Here is an 18141-nt window from a genome sequence, read left to right as displayed (position 1 = left end):
CTTCAGGACCCCCTGGGATTCCCTGGACCCCGGTTTGGCAAGGACTCGTGTGGGATGTGCTGCCTGACCCTAAATCCCATTGAAATGTGAGCTATTATGCAACACTCGGAGCTGCTCATGAATGTCAATTATGTTCTCGAAAACTATAAGGGAAGGTGAAAGGAGATCAGGCAGCAAAGATAAAACCGCACATTCTTCAAGACTGAACTGAAGGTCCACTGGATTACAGAGAACTACGAGTTTATATTTTATCTTGTTCCCATTTAACAGCCTTGATGGACTATAGACTGATTTGTCCAACTTTTAAAAATGCCACCGTAATATTAATCCTACAGAAAACCGCGATCGAGGCAGTGTAGAATGTAAATGAACATAAAGGAAAATAATCTTCGTTTAAAGTCACATGCAAACCAAAACATTTCTGTCCACATGTCCCCCCAAGATCACTGAAATATTATTTTATGCCCTGAGAGACGTCTCCGTCCCAGAGAAAACAGCATGTGAACGACGTTCGTTAAAGCTTCCGTTATGTTTGTACAATATTAAACCTTCTGGCCCGAGCACAGGTCTGATCATCTCCACACCTCAGTGTTGCAGTGTTGTGTCCGAAAGGGACGCACCTCACTGGAAAACACCGGCAGCAGGACTCACCAGCGACGGCTGAAGGCACCAATAAAGTCCCGGCGATGAAACGCGGATGAGGGAGATTGGAATAAGAGAGAAAAGAAAAAAGTTATCGGGTCCGCTGATCGAAAATGATGTGTCTGACCTTCCCAGGCGCAGACGCGGACGCAGCGCACCGCTGGGTGGAAGGAGAGATGGGCTGTTCAGAGCTGGATGGATACACGGATGAATGGATGGACAGATGTCGCCTGGACAGACTAAGCAGCAGCTCTGACGCGCTGGGAATGACAGCGGGCTCCTGACTGAGATGAATGAATCCCTGAAACAGAGGGTCAGTGGAAATATAGGGCGCGGAGCTGCTGGAGTTACCGACACTCTGCTGCATGCCGCTGCACCTCCACACTGACGGGGGGCAGCGACCTCTAACGGCAGGAAGCGTTACCGCAAGCTCCAGACTTGTACCTGTTTAAACATTACGTTCCACCTTTTTATAGGCGGATAATCTGATTATATATTAGTAAAGCAGGTTAGTTATGTTTGTTGAAATGTGTTTTTCTTCATTATAACCAATCATTTCACTGAGGATAAAACTTAAATGTTCAAAAACTAAACTAACATAAAGGCAGACAGAACCTGATGGCTTTAAAGTTATTGGTCAAACTGGTCATAGACAGTTTGGTTATTTTGTGAACTAATCTGGTTTTTATGCTCATAATTGCAGTTTAAATTGTCCTTTTAAAATGTTTAAATTGTATTTAAAGTCTGCTGAAATGTACTTTAACTGTCTAATTACTTCTTAATAATAATATAATGATGATCTTAATACTTTTCTTATTAATGTTTGCAAGAAATTCTAACATCCTGTTTTTGGCTATGGGGTAATTAGTGTAGACTTATGAGGGGAAAAATAATTTTATCCATGTAAACATACATCCGCAACATAACAAAATTTGAACAAAGTGAAAGGGTCTGATAATTTTTTTAATGATCTTGCTTTGATGTATTATTCAGGATATGGTGGTTTTAGCCCAAGAAGTGCAGCTGCTGCTGCTTCAACAGTACAGCTGGGATTGACTCTCCTTGCAACCAATTACCAGTCTTTTTTATAATTCAACATTAACATTAACACTTTGTGCTGTCAGCTGAGTTAAAAAAAAAAAACCTGAACCATCAGTGAGAATCTACTATAAAAATAAGGGAACCTCACCTGTGTAGTTAACCTGTAGCTCCTTTTGGCTCAGTGTACATTAACATATGAACCAATAAGACCCAAAGGCATTCATTCTTTCTCTTCCCAGCCCTGTGCAGGGGGCGATGGGGAGCGACAGCCTCGCCAAGAACTCTAAATCCTGCCTGGGACTGCAGAGAATTCCAAGTGGAAAGATGGAAGGACAAGAGAAGAGAGAAGGCAAATCTCTGAGTGTGTTTGACTTGAATGTTGAACTAGAATTATTAATTTAATCTGTTTGCACACTATGATTACTTGGACACCTTCCCCATTGCTTGTATAGCACTAACATAGAATCCAATCACTTTTGAATATTTCTTGACTTACATTTTATTTCTGCTGGATTTTTGCTTTCACTTAACTGGTTTAGACCTGCCATCACCATTAAAGCAGCAGTGAAGTGATTACTAGTGGAACGAGGCAGAATTCACAAGGAGTCAAAAACTGACCAAAATGATGAGGAGAGGAGCAAAGAGAAGCCAGTGAACTACTGCACACAGAGAGAGCTGTTGTGGCTCACCTCCTCCTGCTACCCCAGGTCAGTGTAGTAATATATGTACTTTTGATATAGAGCATTTTTTGTGAGGAGGATCACTCACTGTAAAAGTCGTTTCAGTATGTCATGCCTCTCTAACACATCAACTCTTGTCACACGTAAGGCTAAGTTCAATAAGTTAGACACATTTACAACAAGTAAAATTTGCTTTTTTTGTAATGTTAGCTACTGTGTCACTGATTATATGATGTGTCATATAGTCTGTATAACATGAATGGTGATATCATGTATAAAACTGTTCTGTCATGGCTCCTTGGTGTGATGATTAGCACTCTGGACTCTGAAGAAAGAAAGAAACTAGAAAGTCTGGTGTAAAAAACTGTTACTGCATCTTAAAGGCTTATTAAAGGCCATAAAGACTGCACAAAGTGACTGTAGTTGTGAGGTAATATATGATCTAAGCATTACAACATAATCTACCAGGAATGTACATTTACAGTTGCGACTTGCTAGATATTGTGTTGTGGCCAAAGTTCAGCTGTAATATATCATGACACAGTGTGCAAAAATGTACCCTATATTTTTTCAAGACATCTTAATTTCTAAAATAACAATATGGCATGCCTATATTTCACCACGTTAGTGCAACAAACACTGTAATATGTATAAACTATTTTTAGTTTGTCTGTATCAGAATGATCATTTTTGAGGGTGTTAAAGTTGCTTTAATTGATTTCTGGACACTAGGGGGCAGAATAACTCCAAAATAAACCGAGACACACTGTCTGATCATCAACTACTCGGCTTCTGCTTGACCATACACCGAAAAGATGACTAAGTTCTAAAACCAACCTCAGAGTAAGGCCAGTTAAGACAGCAGTGTTATTGAAACACAGATGTTTACAAGCTTGAATGCTCACTGATATGTTTACCTCTAAATTAGGTTCCACCGAGATTTGAACTCGGATCACTGGATTCAAAGTCCAGAGTGCTAACCGTTACACCATGGAACCACTATGTGCTTTAGTCAAGCAGTTATCGAACAATTTTATAAATGGTACTGGTTGAGTGACTGAGTACTAAGTCCTTTGTCTTTCACAGTACCAAAGCGAATAATAATAATAATAATAATAATAATAATAATAATAATAATAATAGGATTTACCTGACCTACCTGATTTACCTGAAAGCCCAGGTGACTGCCAGTGAGCAGACACAAAGCAGGCATAAGTAGCTTAGCTGTGTTCAGAACAAAATCACGACACTGTGAGAAAACCACTTTCAGCACACAGTGGTGGTTCATAGTTACCACATAGATGTTGGTATATTGTTTTTCGGCTTCAGCAGTCATTTTTTTAAAACCTGTTTCTCAGGTCCAGTTTGTTGGAGATTCATTTTACAAAAGCACATCTGATGAAACAGTCATTTACAGAATCATTTGGTTCCATGGGTGTTTTCTCTAACGGGTCTGAAAACTGCTAAAATCACTAATCACTTTTCTCTTTGTATGTGTATGTACATTTTAAATTCTGAACACTAGATGGCACCAATTTAATTCAGTTTAGACAATTCAGATTAGACCACAGATTTTATAACTACAAAATATATTGACAATTGTTTTTTGTGTGGCAACGTTTAAAAAAGATGAATACATGGAAAATGGCTCTTAAAAATCAATTATGGAAAAAATATTTATTTATACAGTAACTTTTTTTTCTTCTTTTTTCTCGTATTCGTTAACGTTACATGCTGTAAACGGTTTCAAAAAATCATTCCAATCAATGGAATATTTTTTTTTCCGTTCGTCTGTGAAAGCAGCATGACAAGCATGTCGCCTATCGTGTTTGGGGGGGGGGCAGTTCTGTTTTTTTATTTCCCGCATACTTTTTCGTGATTTTGCTGTGAACACAGCTAAGCTACTTACGCCTGCTTTCTTTGTGTCTGCTCACTGGCAGTCACTTGGACTTTATGTCAGGTAAATCCTATTTTACTTACTCGCAGTCTACCCATACGATTTATAAAACTGTTCCACAAGTGCGTGGTCAGACCGTGTGGTGGTTCCATGGTGTAATGGTTAGCACTCTGGACTCTGAATCCAGCGATCCGAGTTCAAATCTCGGTGGGACCTGCTTTTGCGAGAGGTCAGGTTTCGGTCCCTCCTGGAGGGGCTGCCCTCCAAACCCACTACTCAAACGCAACTTTTTTCCTTTTGCCGCACAGAAATGTTGACTTCATCTTGATTTCTCATGTGACATTAACTTGCATACATACTACCTGCAGATCTGTCATGTTTTTATTAATCCATTAATATCATTATACATAATATTTTTTATCCGGCTTTGTTTGATTTATTCCACAGCCTAACCACTAGAGGGCAGGAAAGACCGGAGTGCCAGAGAAAGTCTATCCGCTTGAGAGTGCTGCTTGCATGCTGAATTTAGCCCCACTCATCAGGAGGAAACTCCCATTAATAGGTGATCCAGTCAGATTCAGTCAGGTTTGAGAACGTCACTGTGTTAACAAGCATGATAATATGTAATTATTACTACCCACTATAATATGCTAGTGCAAATGTTACACTGATATTATATACAGTATATCTATATGTAACTGTATGTATTCCTTGTAACTGTAGTTAAGGTTTCATTTTTATTGCTCCACTTTTATATATTTTGTATTTTGTTTATATTCTATTCTACTTCTAATATTTCAGTGTCTGTTAATACATTTTCTGTATGTAGCATTGAGGGAACCACAACTGAATTTCGTTGTGCAATCCAGTTTTATTATAGAAAATAACATTCAGTACCTTGAATAAGGAATAACTTTACATGTATGGAAGATTTCTCTGAAAGCAAAATGATGTGGTGCGTATGCAGATTAATTTATTGATTTATAATTAAAAATAATAAAATAATTAGTGATTTTAATACAGATATGGTTTGAGGATTAAAAAAAAATTAAATTGAAGAAATCCTAATGGATGGACTAAAAATAACATCAACCACAAAGAAGATTTGCAGTGAGGGACCTGTTTGTCAATGGCGTCTTAACTCCACTAGGTGGAGCTGTGGAGCTGTTTGTGACTTCAGCGGTTTAAACCCCACTTAATCATTCAGAAATAGTGCAGTGAAGTAAACAGAGAAGATTAATCATTTGACAGAAAAGTTCTGCTTTGAAGCTGTTGAAATTCACAGTTTTTTCATATGAGTATCAATGCAAACACACACTGTAACACCTGTGTGTGTGTGTCACTGAGGACTAATATGTCTGACAGCTAATTCACTGCCTCCTATTAATGTGAGTTAATTTGAGATAAGAACAGTCCCTGATAATGACAAACCAGGCCACGGCGCCACTACCAAACATGACAAATGTATCATCTTCAGGTCCTTCTGGTCCTTGATGGTCCTTCTGCAGCAGATGAGGGGGACATCCGGGGACTCGTCCTAACTGAAAATGGATAAAGTGTTGTCTCATTGGGACTCCTTTTCTTTTTCTGAAAGGCAAACTGCAGATAAATGTGAATAACAGTTAGTGACTTCAGAGGAACCATTGATCATTCTGACAGTTGTGATAGTAAGATAAAATAAATGCACAGTCATCATTTTTGGGTTGGTGGTGGTTAATGCTGTTCAAGGCTGCAGGGGGACTGGTGCCTGTGCCAGCACACACTGGGCAGCTGGTGGGATGATTGACAGATCATTTAGAGTTCCTAATTCATCCTGTTGGAAAAACAGTCTTCTCAAGAGGGCTCTTATCTCAACAGCTCCTCAGAGCTCCCTCATAGTTGCCACTATGTCAGAAACACAGGCCAACTCCAAGAAATAAAAAAACATCTGAGTGTTCCACAGCCATGATGACACAAACTATATACAAATGTACATAATACAGCCAACCATACGCTTCATATGGGGCAGTAAGTTTCCATGGGCCCCAGTGCAAGATGCTACCAGGGATGGCTGCCCGCCCTGCCAGATGCAAAGACCTGCTCTCAGGGACACAATAATCCACATGAATTTTGCTCTTGGTACAAATACGTACTATCTTCATATATAACTACATAATTACTTTGCTAAAATGTTACTTTCAGAAATCATTTATTAGCGATATTTTATTCAAAAATATGAGCATCTTGAAGCAAAATGTAAATTGTTGACTGGAGACTTCAGAGTGATCGTGTCTGATCTCCAGTTTAAGAAAGCTGTGACTACAGGATATCTAAAATTGTGATTTTGTCACATTTGTTGACGCGAGTCACGTTTAGCCACATTCACATGCAGCGCTAATGTGTCTACACTGTCGAGTTCGTGAAGGTTGACCACATGACGTAGACCTCACGTGAGTTCCATATCTGACGTCGTCTCCATGTCGCGTGCAGTAAACAGAAATTTTATTTTTTAAAAAATGACCCGGTCTCCATCTTTGTTCTATACTTTCAATGTTAACTCGATGATACGGATGCACCTTGAAAATTGATGTTTTTCAATCACCACATGAATATCCTTAAATGTTCTTCCTGTCACCTCCACATTTACAAACGTTATCATCTGTTTCCGAATTATACACTGAAATTACTCAGGTTTAATGGTTTGATGTAATAAATGAAATAAACAAAATGAATTAACCTATTTTGTATATTATATATCATTCTTTACTTAATATATAAATAACTGTTATAGCGGACAGAAGCTTATATGTGCTGTAATATGTTTTACGTCATAAATCTGTGGATTTGATGTTTATTTGTCATACGGGCTACGTAGTCTAAACTGAATACATTAATTGAAGTTTTTCTCAGACAAAAACAACGCCATTGTTGTTTTTGTTGTTATTGTCATTATTATTATTATTATTATTATTATTATTATTATTATTATTATTATTATTATTATTATTATTATCTGATGATTATTTTCTCAATTAATCAAAAGTTGTTCGGACTATAAAATGAAAACATCATATTTTTCCAGAGCGCATGGTGACATATTGTGTTGTGTTGTCCAATAATCAGTTTACAAATATACAAAAAAAGGAGTGCGTTTTCTCTTGAAAATTCACGAAACAATTACTTAATCATATAATAGTGGCTGATTAACCTTCTGTATGGACTAAATAGTTAATTGACAAATGGTTACGGCACTTATCATCGTTATTATTATTACTGAGGGACAAACAATTGTTTAGAAATGTAGAAAAACTTCCTCAAAAATTACAAATAATTTGAAGACATTTACTTATTTATTTTGGGCCTATCTATCTATATTCAGTCACTTGTTTTAAATTCTGCCTTACATTATTGATTTATTTCAGAAATGTCCTTTTTTTATTCATTTATTCATTGATGAATACGTTGTTTTTTCTACTGAGTACTTTTTTTTTAAGTAATGAGCTTATTCAAAGTCTACACAGAAAATACATCGTTACTTTAGAAAACACTAAATAAAACACGAAAATATCAACATAGGCTAGAAAATGTAAATATCGACATGATTACAAACACAAACACATTAATTTATTCATCAGGTTTTAAGCGATGGTGTGAAATCTTACACAATCATGACTTTATAGATGTCGTTCACGGTGTTCAAACTGACAAACGTGCCGGCTGATTGGTCCGCGTCCTCCAGTGGGCGTGTCCGGGGTTGCGGCTTTAAATGAGGGGCGGTGCTTGTCAGACAGCCGGATATATTAGAGATTAATTGAGCACGTGAGCTAGGCTAATGAACGTCAGTCGCTCTCCCTCTTGTCCATACATTTCACTGTCTGCTGGAGAAGCGGTGGGCCGAAGTGGGAACTGAGGCGACTTAGTGACAATGTTTGACTTGAAGAAGAGGAATAGTTTGACTCTGAACTGCAGCCGTGAGACGGAGGAGTTCAGAAGGGTGGCGGTCCGCCGGAAGGTCAAAGGTGCTGCTGCTGCGGTGGACTGCCACTCCTCACATACAGGTGAGGTGCTTTTCGTTAAGACTAACGCTGTAGTCCACACATTAGTTAGCTTATAATAAAGTTCAGACTTTTTATAACTAATTTCAAACCTCATTGTGACAGGTGATAAATCCTGTTTTTATTATAAACAGGCTGCAAGCCTGCTGTAGTTAGCCAGTAGCTCATTTTGGCTATGGGTATATTAAAATATGAACTATTAGGTCACAGGCAAGGCATTCTTTCTAATCACAATAACTATACAAATAATTAAAATAAAAATATTGGCCCTTATATTTATTTTCTGCAGTATGCAAAACTGTTTAAACCTTTAAAATGCCTAAAAAGTGATCAGCTGTAGACTAACCACATTGTGTAGACCTGCTAGTCCTTGTTGCTGTTGTTCTAGTCACCATAGATAAGCTGGTGGATTTTATGGCAAAAAAGGAACAGTTATGAGTGGTTATTGTTTGGAAACACACAGTACATTCAGAATATTTTGTCAGGAAGCTGTCTTAGATTATTAATGCACTTATTACATAATTCAGTAAAGGAAAACAACAACTCCTCCCTCAAACATTCACAGTGACCAAGGGAAATACTTGTTATAAATGTCAGTTAGTTGCAAAATGAAAAACAGCAGTAAAAATTTTGGCTTTTTACACATGCACATACCTGTATTTTAAATTTTCTTAAAAATTTGAATACAGTTTTTTGTAAATACCTGTACTTTGAGATTTTAGTTTTGTTTATCCTATCTTTATTAAGTTTATCCTATTTTTTATACTCTGCACTTTTCTCCTTTCTTGGTCGGGAATACTGCATGTGCAATGTCTGTAAAAACAAGAATTTCCCTCCAGGGATTAATAAAGGAATTCTGATTCTGATTCTGATTCTTGTAAGAGGGTGACAAGAGCAGCTGTGTTTGTGTGTGTGTGAGAGAATTTTGTTTGGCACAGTTGGCGTTTGTTAGCCTCGTAGTTTGTTGGATTACTGCAGTGAAATCGCTTTCCCCTGATTCAGCCTGGACTTTGCCTTTGTGTCTTGAGACTGTGGTCAATCCCTGAAAGACACACAAACACACAAAGCTGCTCTGTTGCCCCATTGGGCCTGACTTATCGGTTTAGATTAAAGAAGTATGTTTGCTCCAATGGTACAGTCAGATGCATGATTCAACAGTACCATCTGTGTAATCTCTTCAATGCAAATTATTCTCTGGCTTGATGTGAGGCTTGTTGAAGTACACTTAGAGAAAAAGAACGTGGCTTTTAAAGGCAAAGTTATTAAGTAACATTGAAGTTTTTTTTTGCAAACCTGTTAAAGCTTAACTCTGTTTTTATTGCAAATGAGAGGCTTGAAATTGATGTGCACAGTTTTACTTTTTGATTTAGTTTGAATAATTGGACAACAGTAAGGACATTTGGGAAAGACAGATATTCACTCTCATTTCTCTCCTTTTTAAACATGAGCTGCAGCTGGTTAGCTTAGTTTAGCTTAGCGTAATGAATGTAAACAGCTGCCTGGTTCTGATCCAAAGTAACAAAATCCACCCCCCAGCACTCCTAAAGTTCATGAATTAAAATGGTTTATTTACTGGTAAACTGTACAAAAACTCAATCATAAAAAGCGGAGAAGCTGGAGTGGACAGACTTTTTCTTTATTTCCAAATAATCCAACAGGTGAAGCACCTTCTGAGGAGGCTGTATTCTTCCAGTTAATCTTTCGTGTGTGTGTGTGTGTTTATGTACATATGTATATTTCAGTATCTTTTGAGCCTGGCAAATTAAAAAAGTACTGGCATAGGCTTTTTAGTAACATAAAAGCAAGCTGATGCCTTTAGTGGTTAGGGGTGACTTTTGGCTGCGGTTCACTTTGTGTTGTGTTTAAGCCTCTGACATGCCAGACAGTAGTGTTGTAATCTGTCTTCAGCCATTTGACTCTTCCACTGCAACGTAACAACATCAACTGAGACAGGAAGAAGTCAAACAAATATTGCCAGAATTAAACGCAAATAAGGTCTATGAAACAATATTTTCCCTTGCTTACAGCATTGCAGTATATTACCTCTGTATAAAGATACATATTGCATCGCCAGGTTCTAGCCAGTACACAGGCCTAGTAGCGGTTGGCTTCGACATGCATCTTTCTCTGTAATTTGAAGCTTTTGAGCTCTGCTTAGTTGTCATTGCTGCCCCAAAACTACGAGACTCTGAGGGAGAGACGACACTCTGCTTACGTGTTGAGTGTTACGTGTTGACATGATCAGCAAAAGTTAAGACGTTATAGAGAAAAGAGAGAAGTGAGAAAGCAGAAGTATGACAGTGTTGAGAAAGTAGGCTTTAGCCATGTCCATGTGACTGACAAATCTGTTAACACTTCACCAGAGCCAGGGGTAAACGGGAGAGATTTACTTTGTTATACAAGTCATGGATAAAGTTGTATAAGTTTGGAAATGGACCACAGGTAAGGAAAAATAGTTGCATGCTTTGAAAGTAGTAAGCTGTTGTGAAGCCAGGATATTTGTGTTTTAACAAGCACACTGTGTACACCGTGTTGTAGGATGAATAGCAGTTTTGCAGTTTCACATGGGACTGCATCTAATTTGGGCACACTGGATGTTGTTACAAAAAAAATAACAAAACGAAAAAACAACAACCTTTTTTAACAATATAAACTAACATTGACATGGACTGAATTTTCCCATTTCCTGTAATGTGGCAACCAAATAAGTTAACCTTATGTGTGTTAAACATTTAAGCCTATAAAGCCAGTTTAGAAATAATACTAAACAGAAAATATTGCTATACAGTATGGGGAATTATGCGTATGTATCAAATAATAACTGCATTCCTTTTCAGTAGTGAGTGGTGGGGTGTGTGGCTCGTACAGCTGTGGCCGTGCTTCTGACGGCGTCTCTGGTGTAGAGGAAGACAGAAGCCCAGCTAAAGGTTCACCTTTCAAACCACAGGGTAGGCTGATCTGTAACCAACTTACATAACCTGAATATAAATGCTGTCCATGAAAGTCTAATACTGTAAGTGTGATTCAGTGAATCCTTCCATATCCTTGGAAATCACCACTTGTCTTGACTCAGTATTTTGTGGACTACCCTATCAGACATCGCACTGTAATCGTTAATTAGTCAAATGTACTGTTCATATCTTTACAGTGCCTCCTAAACCAGCTCACCTCCAGAGTCCTCTGAGGGCAGGGCAACCTCAAGCCCATAGTCCCACTACAGGAAAAACACTACCTCAGCCAGCTAATGGAACAGAGCAAGACCAGAGCCCTAACAGAGCTTACAGCATTGCTCTTTCCTGTGTCAGCCCAGCACAGAGTTGTCTCGGCTCCCCTAGTCCTATCAGAGGAGGGGGAGGGAACAGTTTTCTGAATGGTGTGTCTGGAGCGAATATCAGCCCTGCCAGACCTATTCATGGGATTCCAAATCTTTCAAGCAGTCCAGTTTTCGGATCTCCAAGCCCAGGCAAAAGAGGCCTTCAGAGCTGTAGCCCACTAAGGGAAGGAGGACACAGCCCTGCTAAGTTGTCCCCAAGGAACCAGAGCCCTCTCGCAGGAAGATTGCGAACCCCCAGCCCTGTGCAGGGGAAGATGGGAAGCTACAGCCCTGCCAAGATCTCTAAATCCTGGCTAGGACTGCACAGAATTCCAAGTGGCAAGATGGACAGACAAGAGAAGACAGCAGGGAAATCTTTGAGTGTGCCTGACTTGATTGTTTACTTGGATGAGAGCAGGTTGGATTTTTTATTTTGTCTTTTTCTGCTCCTTGAGTACCTGAATACATTCCTGTAACATATTTAGCAGTAAGTGAAATCCAATCATTTCACCAATTTCAATACACTTTATTTCTGCAGGATTCCTGCTGAAAAAGTTCAGCGCTCTCCACTGAAAGTGCTGCAGTCGCCCAAATGCAACAGGACAGCCATCACCATCAAAGCACCAGTTAACCATAGACTCACTCAATCCACAAATGAAGCTCATCTATCAAACAAAGGCAAAGAGCATCACCCTAGAAAAATTAATGATGTATTGCAGGGGAAGGATTCCACAGTAGTAATCATGAACGGAATAAATGACAGAATGGAAGATGGTAAGCTCACCAAAGGATATGGCTCCACATTTTCCTGCCAGGGGAACGAGGCGACTACAGAAGATGGCAGGACTCACAGAGAGTCTAAAAGTGACCAGAAAGAGGAGGGAGGAGGAGGTGAGCCAAAAGATGAAGACAACACAGAACAGAAGTTGTACAAAATAGCCAGTGAACTCCTGCAGACTGAGAGGGCCTACGTGTCTCGTCTCCACCTGCTAGACCAGGTCAGTGTGGCTGTCTGTTTGTGGCTTTCTCCATGAAAACACGATACACTTGATGCTAAAAGATAAAGCTACAGAAAGGATGTCCTTCACACGTGTCAGTCTTGAGGAACAGAACATTTCTTTTGTGGAAGACCGGTAAATGTAAAATTAATTTCAGTGTGTCGTGCATCTCTTAACTGAAACCATAGGTGTTCTGCGCACGCCTGACAGAGGAGGCAAGTCGAGGCTCATTTCCTCCTGAGGTGATAAGAAACATCTTCTCCAACATCTCCTCTATCTACTCCTTCCACAGCCAGTTCCTGCTACCTGACCTGGAAAACTGCCTGAGCCAGTGGTGGGTGTTCATGTCATAAACGTGGATAACATTTAGGTCCATCCTGACAGTAACTAAACTGCATTTTGCAAGGCGTATTTTCAGGTTGTGGTAGTAGGATGAATCTATATCTAAAAAGGCCCACAACCCCTTATATGGTTAAGGAGACCTTTGGATGTAAACAACTTCAAATAAAAGCTCAAAGTCAGCACTTAACCGTCATAGTCATTGCATCATTTTAAAGAATGTGGTGGAGTAAAGAGTCTACAATTTATAAAACAGAACAAAACAAAACAAAAAATATATAGCTTGCCTTTTACTGTAACTCTGGTCTCCTATACCTTTAACCTTCCCAATTCCACCAAATATAGGTGTGTGAGCCCAGGTCTGGGTAAGGTTCTGCTGCAACACGCACCCTTCCTGAGGATGTATGCCGACTACGTCAGGAACTTTGACCAGGCCATGGAGCTGCTGAGGACCTGGACTGAGCGCTCCTCTGCCTTCAGAAACCTCATCCAGGACATACAGGTAAGATGCACTCGGCAAGTATCAGTGTTTGTTCCTATGCACCTAAAAGAGGTCTGAGCTGTATGTTATTTGTTTTTTTTTTTTCCCCAGAGTCTGGAGTCATGTGACAGCCTGACCCTGCAGCACCACATGTTGGAGCCAGTCCAGAGGGTTCCCCGTTATGAGATGCTGCTCAGGGATTACATAAAGAAACTGCCCAAGGATAACCCAGATTATGAGCTTGCTCACAGTAAGTCTGCTGCATCAGTTTCTTTATCTCAGTATATTGATATCTTCATCATGTGATGTTACTGACTTTATTGGTCATTCTACCAGAATCTGTGCTCTGAATGGAATATCCATGCTCTGACTGTGACTGATTTAAATAAATTAGTCTTCCTTTGTCCTCCTGCAGAGTCCTTGCAGACAATTTCCATGGCAGCCACCCACTCAAACAGCGCCATCCACAAAGCTGTATGTTACCATTACATAACACAACATCTATTCATTATAATCTGTAAGATTAAATCCTGGTTTTCATCCAATATTTTGTTTTTATCTGTGGATTTTGACAGAAAGTAAGTGAAATTACATACAGTGAATAAGTCTGATTTGATCTGCACGGCTATGATTGTGTCCATATAGATGGGTTTCAATGTTTCCCTTTCTCTCCCCGTAGGAGGGCCTGAAGCGGTTGCTGGAGATCTATGAGATGGTTGGAGAGGAGGAAGTGGTCAACCCGGCAAACGAGTTCCTCAGGGAAGGTCGTCTGCTCAAGCTCGCTGCCAGGAACACGTCTGCCATGGAGAGGCACCTGTTCCTGGTTAGAACACTGATGTGTATATGAAAAGACACTGCATGTCTGTTCATTTGTGTTGAGACAGTGATCCATAATCTGCCAGAAGCTCTTTAATTTCCTTTCTGTCATCTAGCATTACTCTAAACGGCACATTCTCTATGTTAGTCTAGCTAATAGCAGCCTATGAATTACAGGTCATAAAAGGAACTTGGCTGTATGACTTTTCTTCGCAGTTCAACAACTTTCTGCTGTGCTGCACTCCGAAGTTCAGCCTAGTTGGGCAGCGTTTTACTGTGCGCTGCAGGATTGGTGTGGATGGCATGCAGGTGCAGCAGACCACCAATGAAGACCACCCATACAGCTTCCAGGTCTCTGGAAAGGAGAGGACCCTTGAGCTTCAGGCCAGGTATGTGTGCAGTAAAAGTGTGTCAGCTGCATTGGTCTTTTTGCTTACCTCTGTTTCTTGTCATCTCGCATTGTTTGCCTCCATGATCAAAAAATCAACACATTCCTAACATTTTAGTCTGTGAACCTGATGTGATATTTAACTTCTGTACATTTCTAGACATTTCTAGAGTTTATTCAATGTGATAACCAGTTTAATTGTGGTTCATTGTCTGTTTTCAAGCTCTGAACAAGACAGAGATGAGTGGATAAAGGTAAAGGTGTATATTTATTTAGTGCAACATTTTTAAATATTACGTGGATTGATAAAAAGATTCAATAGTGTCAACTGAGTTTGCTAAAGCATGTTTTATCTCCAGGTAATTCAGGAAGCCATTGATGAGTTTCAGAAGAAAAATGAAACTTTCAAATTGGCATCTAAGGAACTAAACGTAGAAGAACCCGTAAGTTTGACACTTCGGAAGAAGCTTGTATCTATTTATAATCTAGTCTAGAAAATTCGATAAGACTACAAAACTTCCCAGCTGATGTGTGCACATTTCCCAGATAGAGGAACTCGGCCGACGTGCCCCCCGCTGGATAAGGGACAACGAGGTGACCGTATGCATGAAATGTCAGGAGCCCTTCAATGCGCTCACAAGGAGAAGACACCATTGCAGGGCCTGTGGCTGCGTGAGTGACGAGATGCTGAACACACACACACACACAAGACAAAACCTCATTTTTAGGACTATGTAACCCTGACAGTTCCTCTGGTCCACAGGTGGTGTGCTGGAAGTGTTCAGACAACAAAGTGGCTTTAGAGTATGATGGCAACAAGCTGAACAAAGTGTGTAAAGATTGTTACTCCATCCTGACTGGTCAGAGGGGGGAGGGGAAGAAGAGACGAATGCTGGAGGTGAGCCTTGTGTGTTTGCTGAAGGTTATGACAAAGGTTTTCACATAAATCACAAGTTTACCTTTTAGTCATTAGTGTTATGAGGACTCCATACAAACATGTATATACGTTTTGGTTTGTATAATTACTACACATATTTTGAATTAATGTTGCTGTTGAGAAAATACCTTTTTAGTTTAGTGGCATAAAATATAATGCATCATGAATGGGGGTAACAGCATTGTGTTTTCTTGGGTGTCTTTTCCTAGTCTGAGATGTCTCCAGAGTCCAGTGACAGCATCATGAGTGGCTTCCTGCTGTATGGTGACGACCCCAACACCTGGCATCAGGTGTGGTCCGTTATTACCAGGACTGAATCGCTGGCCCTCTGTCTGTACACTGCTCCACAGGTAGGCATCTCTGGGATAAAACAATAATGTTAACGTAACACTCTTAACTTGACTTTATGTAAGAGACTATTGCATTTTATTTTGAAACGTTGAGCAATGATTCCACCCACTCGTCTCTGTTTGTATTTCACTGTTTATGTGGGTGTGACTGTCTTGAGTGGATATGCGTGTTGTTATATATCACCACACTGTGGTAAACACGCAATGTAAGAGTCAGCGTCTGTAACCATGTGCCTTTTTTCACCATGTAACCAAGGGTGAAAAAGGAAACACTGCTGAAATAGTGAAGAGATGTTCAACCAATCAGCCGCACGGATTCCGACAGCTAAAGGCTACAGAGTTTTAGCTGTGCTGCTTCTTATTACAAGTGAAATCTAATAAAACTTTTTACAAAATTTTTTTTACAAACCTATCCACAAAAAAACTGAATATGTTTTTGAAGTCCTTGTGAGTTGAATCAGTCGCCTTCAAAACAGCTGCAGTAATCCCACAGTAAATGTCTTTACGGCTCTGTTTCATTAAAATGACTTTACTGAGTGCCTGAGAAGAAGAAGAAATAAAGAACAAATCAACATGAAGTTGTCATATGATGGTGGTGGAGAGCACAGCCAAACAGGTTGAACAAAAATGTTCAGTTTGGTTGAAATCTGGTGACTGTGAGGACCACAGCATACAGTTCATATTTATTTTGATAGCCATCAAACCATTCAGGGACGTTTCTCTCATGCACAGCATAATAAATGGTCAGAGCCTATTGATTTGGAAAATGAAGCCAATGCAGAAGTGCCTCAAACCTGCTTTCTTTCTAAAGACCAACAGTGGCAGCACATAGAAGTCAGATTGTATGTAAGCTTATGAGAAATATCCCTATACCTAACTTTGATTCATTACCTGTTAAAAAGGAAAGCGCACTATTCTATTGTAACCATACTGAGGAAGAAAAGAAGACAGTTTTTTTCCCTCACACAAATCTTGGCGCGCACAGCTTCAAGCTTAGCATCAGTCATGTGCTTCTCGATCCCTCATGTCTCCAGGATGCAAAGCCCCTGTCCTGTATACCTCTACTGGGCTGCGGTGTGGAGGATTCCCCTCAGGAGCTCCAGGGTCAACCTTGTTTCTGTTTAAGGCAATCCAGGATGACCCACACTTTCTCCTGCGACGGCCTGGACGTCAAGCACAGCTGGCTGACAGTTCTGAAAGCTGCTGTGATAGGCAGGGTGCCAGAGGGCCCACTCGGTGGCATTGACGTCATCACCAATGGCCCCAGATGTGGCATTAATGGTAATGTTAATGATGGAAGAGTCTTCACTGGTGAGGAACCTAACGGTGGCAAAATGAAAAGCCACTCCTGATTGAGAGAGATTAGACACTGTGGAATGTTCTCGCACAAGCATGTACATACGGCAACAGATGGAACCATAAAATCCATAAAGACAGTAGCTTTGAACTACATATTTGATGAAATGAATGAAATCTAGAAGTGAAATTCAGGAATATAAAGGTTGTTATAATATGATATTCAGACTGTTTTCCTTTTAAGTGGCAATGCACTTTATTTCCGAAATGGTTTACAGTAAAATAAATAAAGTGAAGGTGTTTTAACATGAGTCGTACTATCCCTTACTACAAACATGATTGCTCCAGCTCTGTACATGGTGTCTAAGGTGCCATGCGTTGTCGTGAAAATATGCTATGTTTTCTTACAGCAGACAGTTGAACACGTAATTGCATGAGTATTTCAGTGATACACAGGGGCTCTAGGATCATAATTGTCATAGAAAACACATTCAACTGATCCCACTTGTTGTCCTGCAAGAATTGTGAAACTATACCTGATCCATGGAGGTATGCATGCTGAAATCAGAAATGTTGCTTAAAGATGCATTAATCAGTATTTTTATATTCACAGACTCATATGTACATATAATATGATAGAGGTTACTGTTATTGCCAGTGTTTCTGAGAGTTAGCTTAATCTCTAGCTCTATTGAGCTTTATTAGCCTTTTAGCTAGTTCTGGTTTTATGGAAGATTTAGGAATGATTCAGTCTCATTAATCTAATCAACCATATTTCCAGCATCAGTAGGAGTTTGTTTTCGGCAACCTGTTATGATAAACCCAATATATGCTACCTATCCATCACTAAACAAACGATATACATGGTTAACTGGTAGCTAGAGAAGTTCAACAGTTGGAAGCTAAAATACTGAGCTGTTTTCAGGAGT

The 18141-nt window shown here is 39.7% G+C and overlaps 2 protein-coding genes, 1 long non-coding RNA gene and 2 other non-coding genes across 10 annotated transcripts in view; 3 read left to right on the top strand and 2 right to left on the bottom strand.

Annotated features, from left to right (window-relative positions):
• The window catches only part of rerg (RAS-like, estrogen-regulated, growth inhibitor), a 36497-nt gene extending 35556 nt beyond the window's left edge, over positions 1-941 (bottom strand). Inside the window, exon 1 of one of the 3 annotated variants that reach the window (XM_046379157.1) lies at positions 585-941. The gene's annotated coding sequence lies outside the window, so the exon portion shown is untranslated. The remainder of the gene's footprint in view (positions 1-584) is intronic. The other 2 variants (XM_046379158.1, XM_046379156.1) reach the window with 2 other exon arrangements.
• LOC124053724 lies at positions 816-7120 on the top strand. Of its 2 annotated transcripts, XR_006842213.1 has the most exons (5): positions 816-955; positions 1923-2044; positions 2223-2390; positions 4708-4822; positions 5738-7120. It is a non-coding gene; the product is annotated as an uncharacterized LOC124053724 (long non-coding RNA). The 2 variants fall into 2 exon arrangements; XR_006842212.1 differs by having other exon boundaries at positions 1923-2390.
• Positions 3290-3361, bottom strand: trnaq-uug. The gene has a single exon. It is a non-coding gene; the product is annotated as a tRNA-Gln (tRNA).
• trnaq-cug lies at positions 4405-4476 on the top strand. The gene has a single exon. It is a non-coding gene; the product is annotated as a tRNA-Gln (tRNA).
• Positions 7121-8016: 896 nt separating the features above from the next.
• Positions 8017-17518, top strand: LOC124053350 (FYVE, RhoGEF and PH domain-containing protein 4-like). 3 transcript variants are annotated; one of them, XM_046378422.1, is made up of 17 exons: positions 8017-8297; positions 11132-11242; positions 11443-12025; positions 12146-12233; positions 12327-12605; positions 12794-12939; positions 13290-13446; positions 13537-13675; positions 13841-13899; positions 14105-14248; positions 14458-14630; positions 14853-14883; positions 14989-15072; positions 15176-15301; positions 15393-15527; positions 15776-15916; positions 16951-17518. In XM_046378422.1, exons 1-17 carry the CDS (start codon positions 8165-8167, stop codon positions 17266-17268), a joined length of 2847 nt encoding a protein of 948 aa, XP_046234378.1. In that variant the 5' UTR covers positions 8017-8164; the 3' UTR covers positions 17269-17518. The 3 variants fall into 3 exon arrangements, with proteins under 3 accessions (XP_046234378.1, XP_046234377.1, XP_046234376.1); XM_046378421.1 differs by having other exon boundaries at positions 11135-11242; positions 12146-12605; XM_046378420.1 differs by having other exon boundaries at positions 12146-12605.
• The last annotated feature ends 623 nt before the right edge of the window (positions 17519-18141 follow it).

The sequence above is a fragment of the Scatophagus argus genome, chromosome 22 (genome assembly GCF_020382885.2).
Source record: "Scatophagus argus isolate fScaArg1 chromosome 22, fScaArg1.pri, whole genome shotgun sequence".
NCBI classification, from domain to species: Eukaryota; Metazoa; Chordata; class Actinopteri; family Scatophagidae; genus Scatophagus; species Scatophagus argus.
The sequence above is the reverse complement of the archived record's forward strand: the minus strand, read 5'-3'. Positions and strand labels throughout refer to the sequence as shown.

Coding starts and splice junctions, on each gene's coding strand:
- LOC124053350 (XM_046378420.1), top strand. CDS start 8,165: ATGTTTGACTTGAAGAAGAGGAATAGTTTGACTCTGAACTGCAGCCGT. Junction 12,606..12,793: donor GTCTCCACCTGCTAGACCAG/GTCAGTGTGGCT, acceptor CTGAAACCATAG/GTGTTCTGCGCACGCCTGAC. Junction 13,900..14,104: donor ACAGCGCCATCCACAAAGCT/GTATGTTACCAT, acceptor CTCTCCCCGTAG/GAGGGCCTGAAGCGGTTGCT.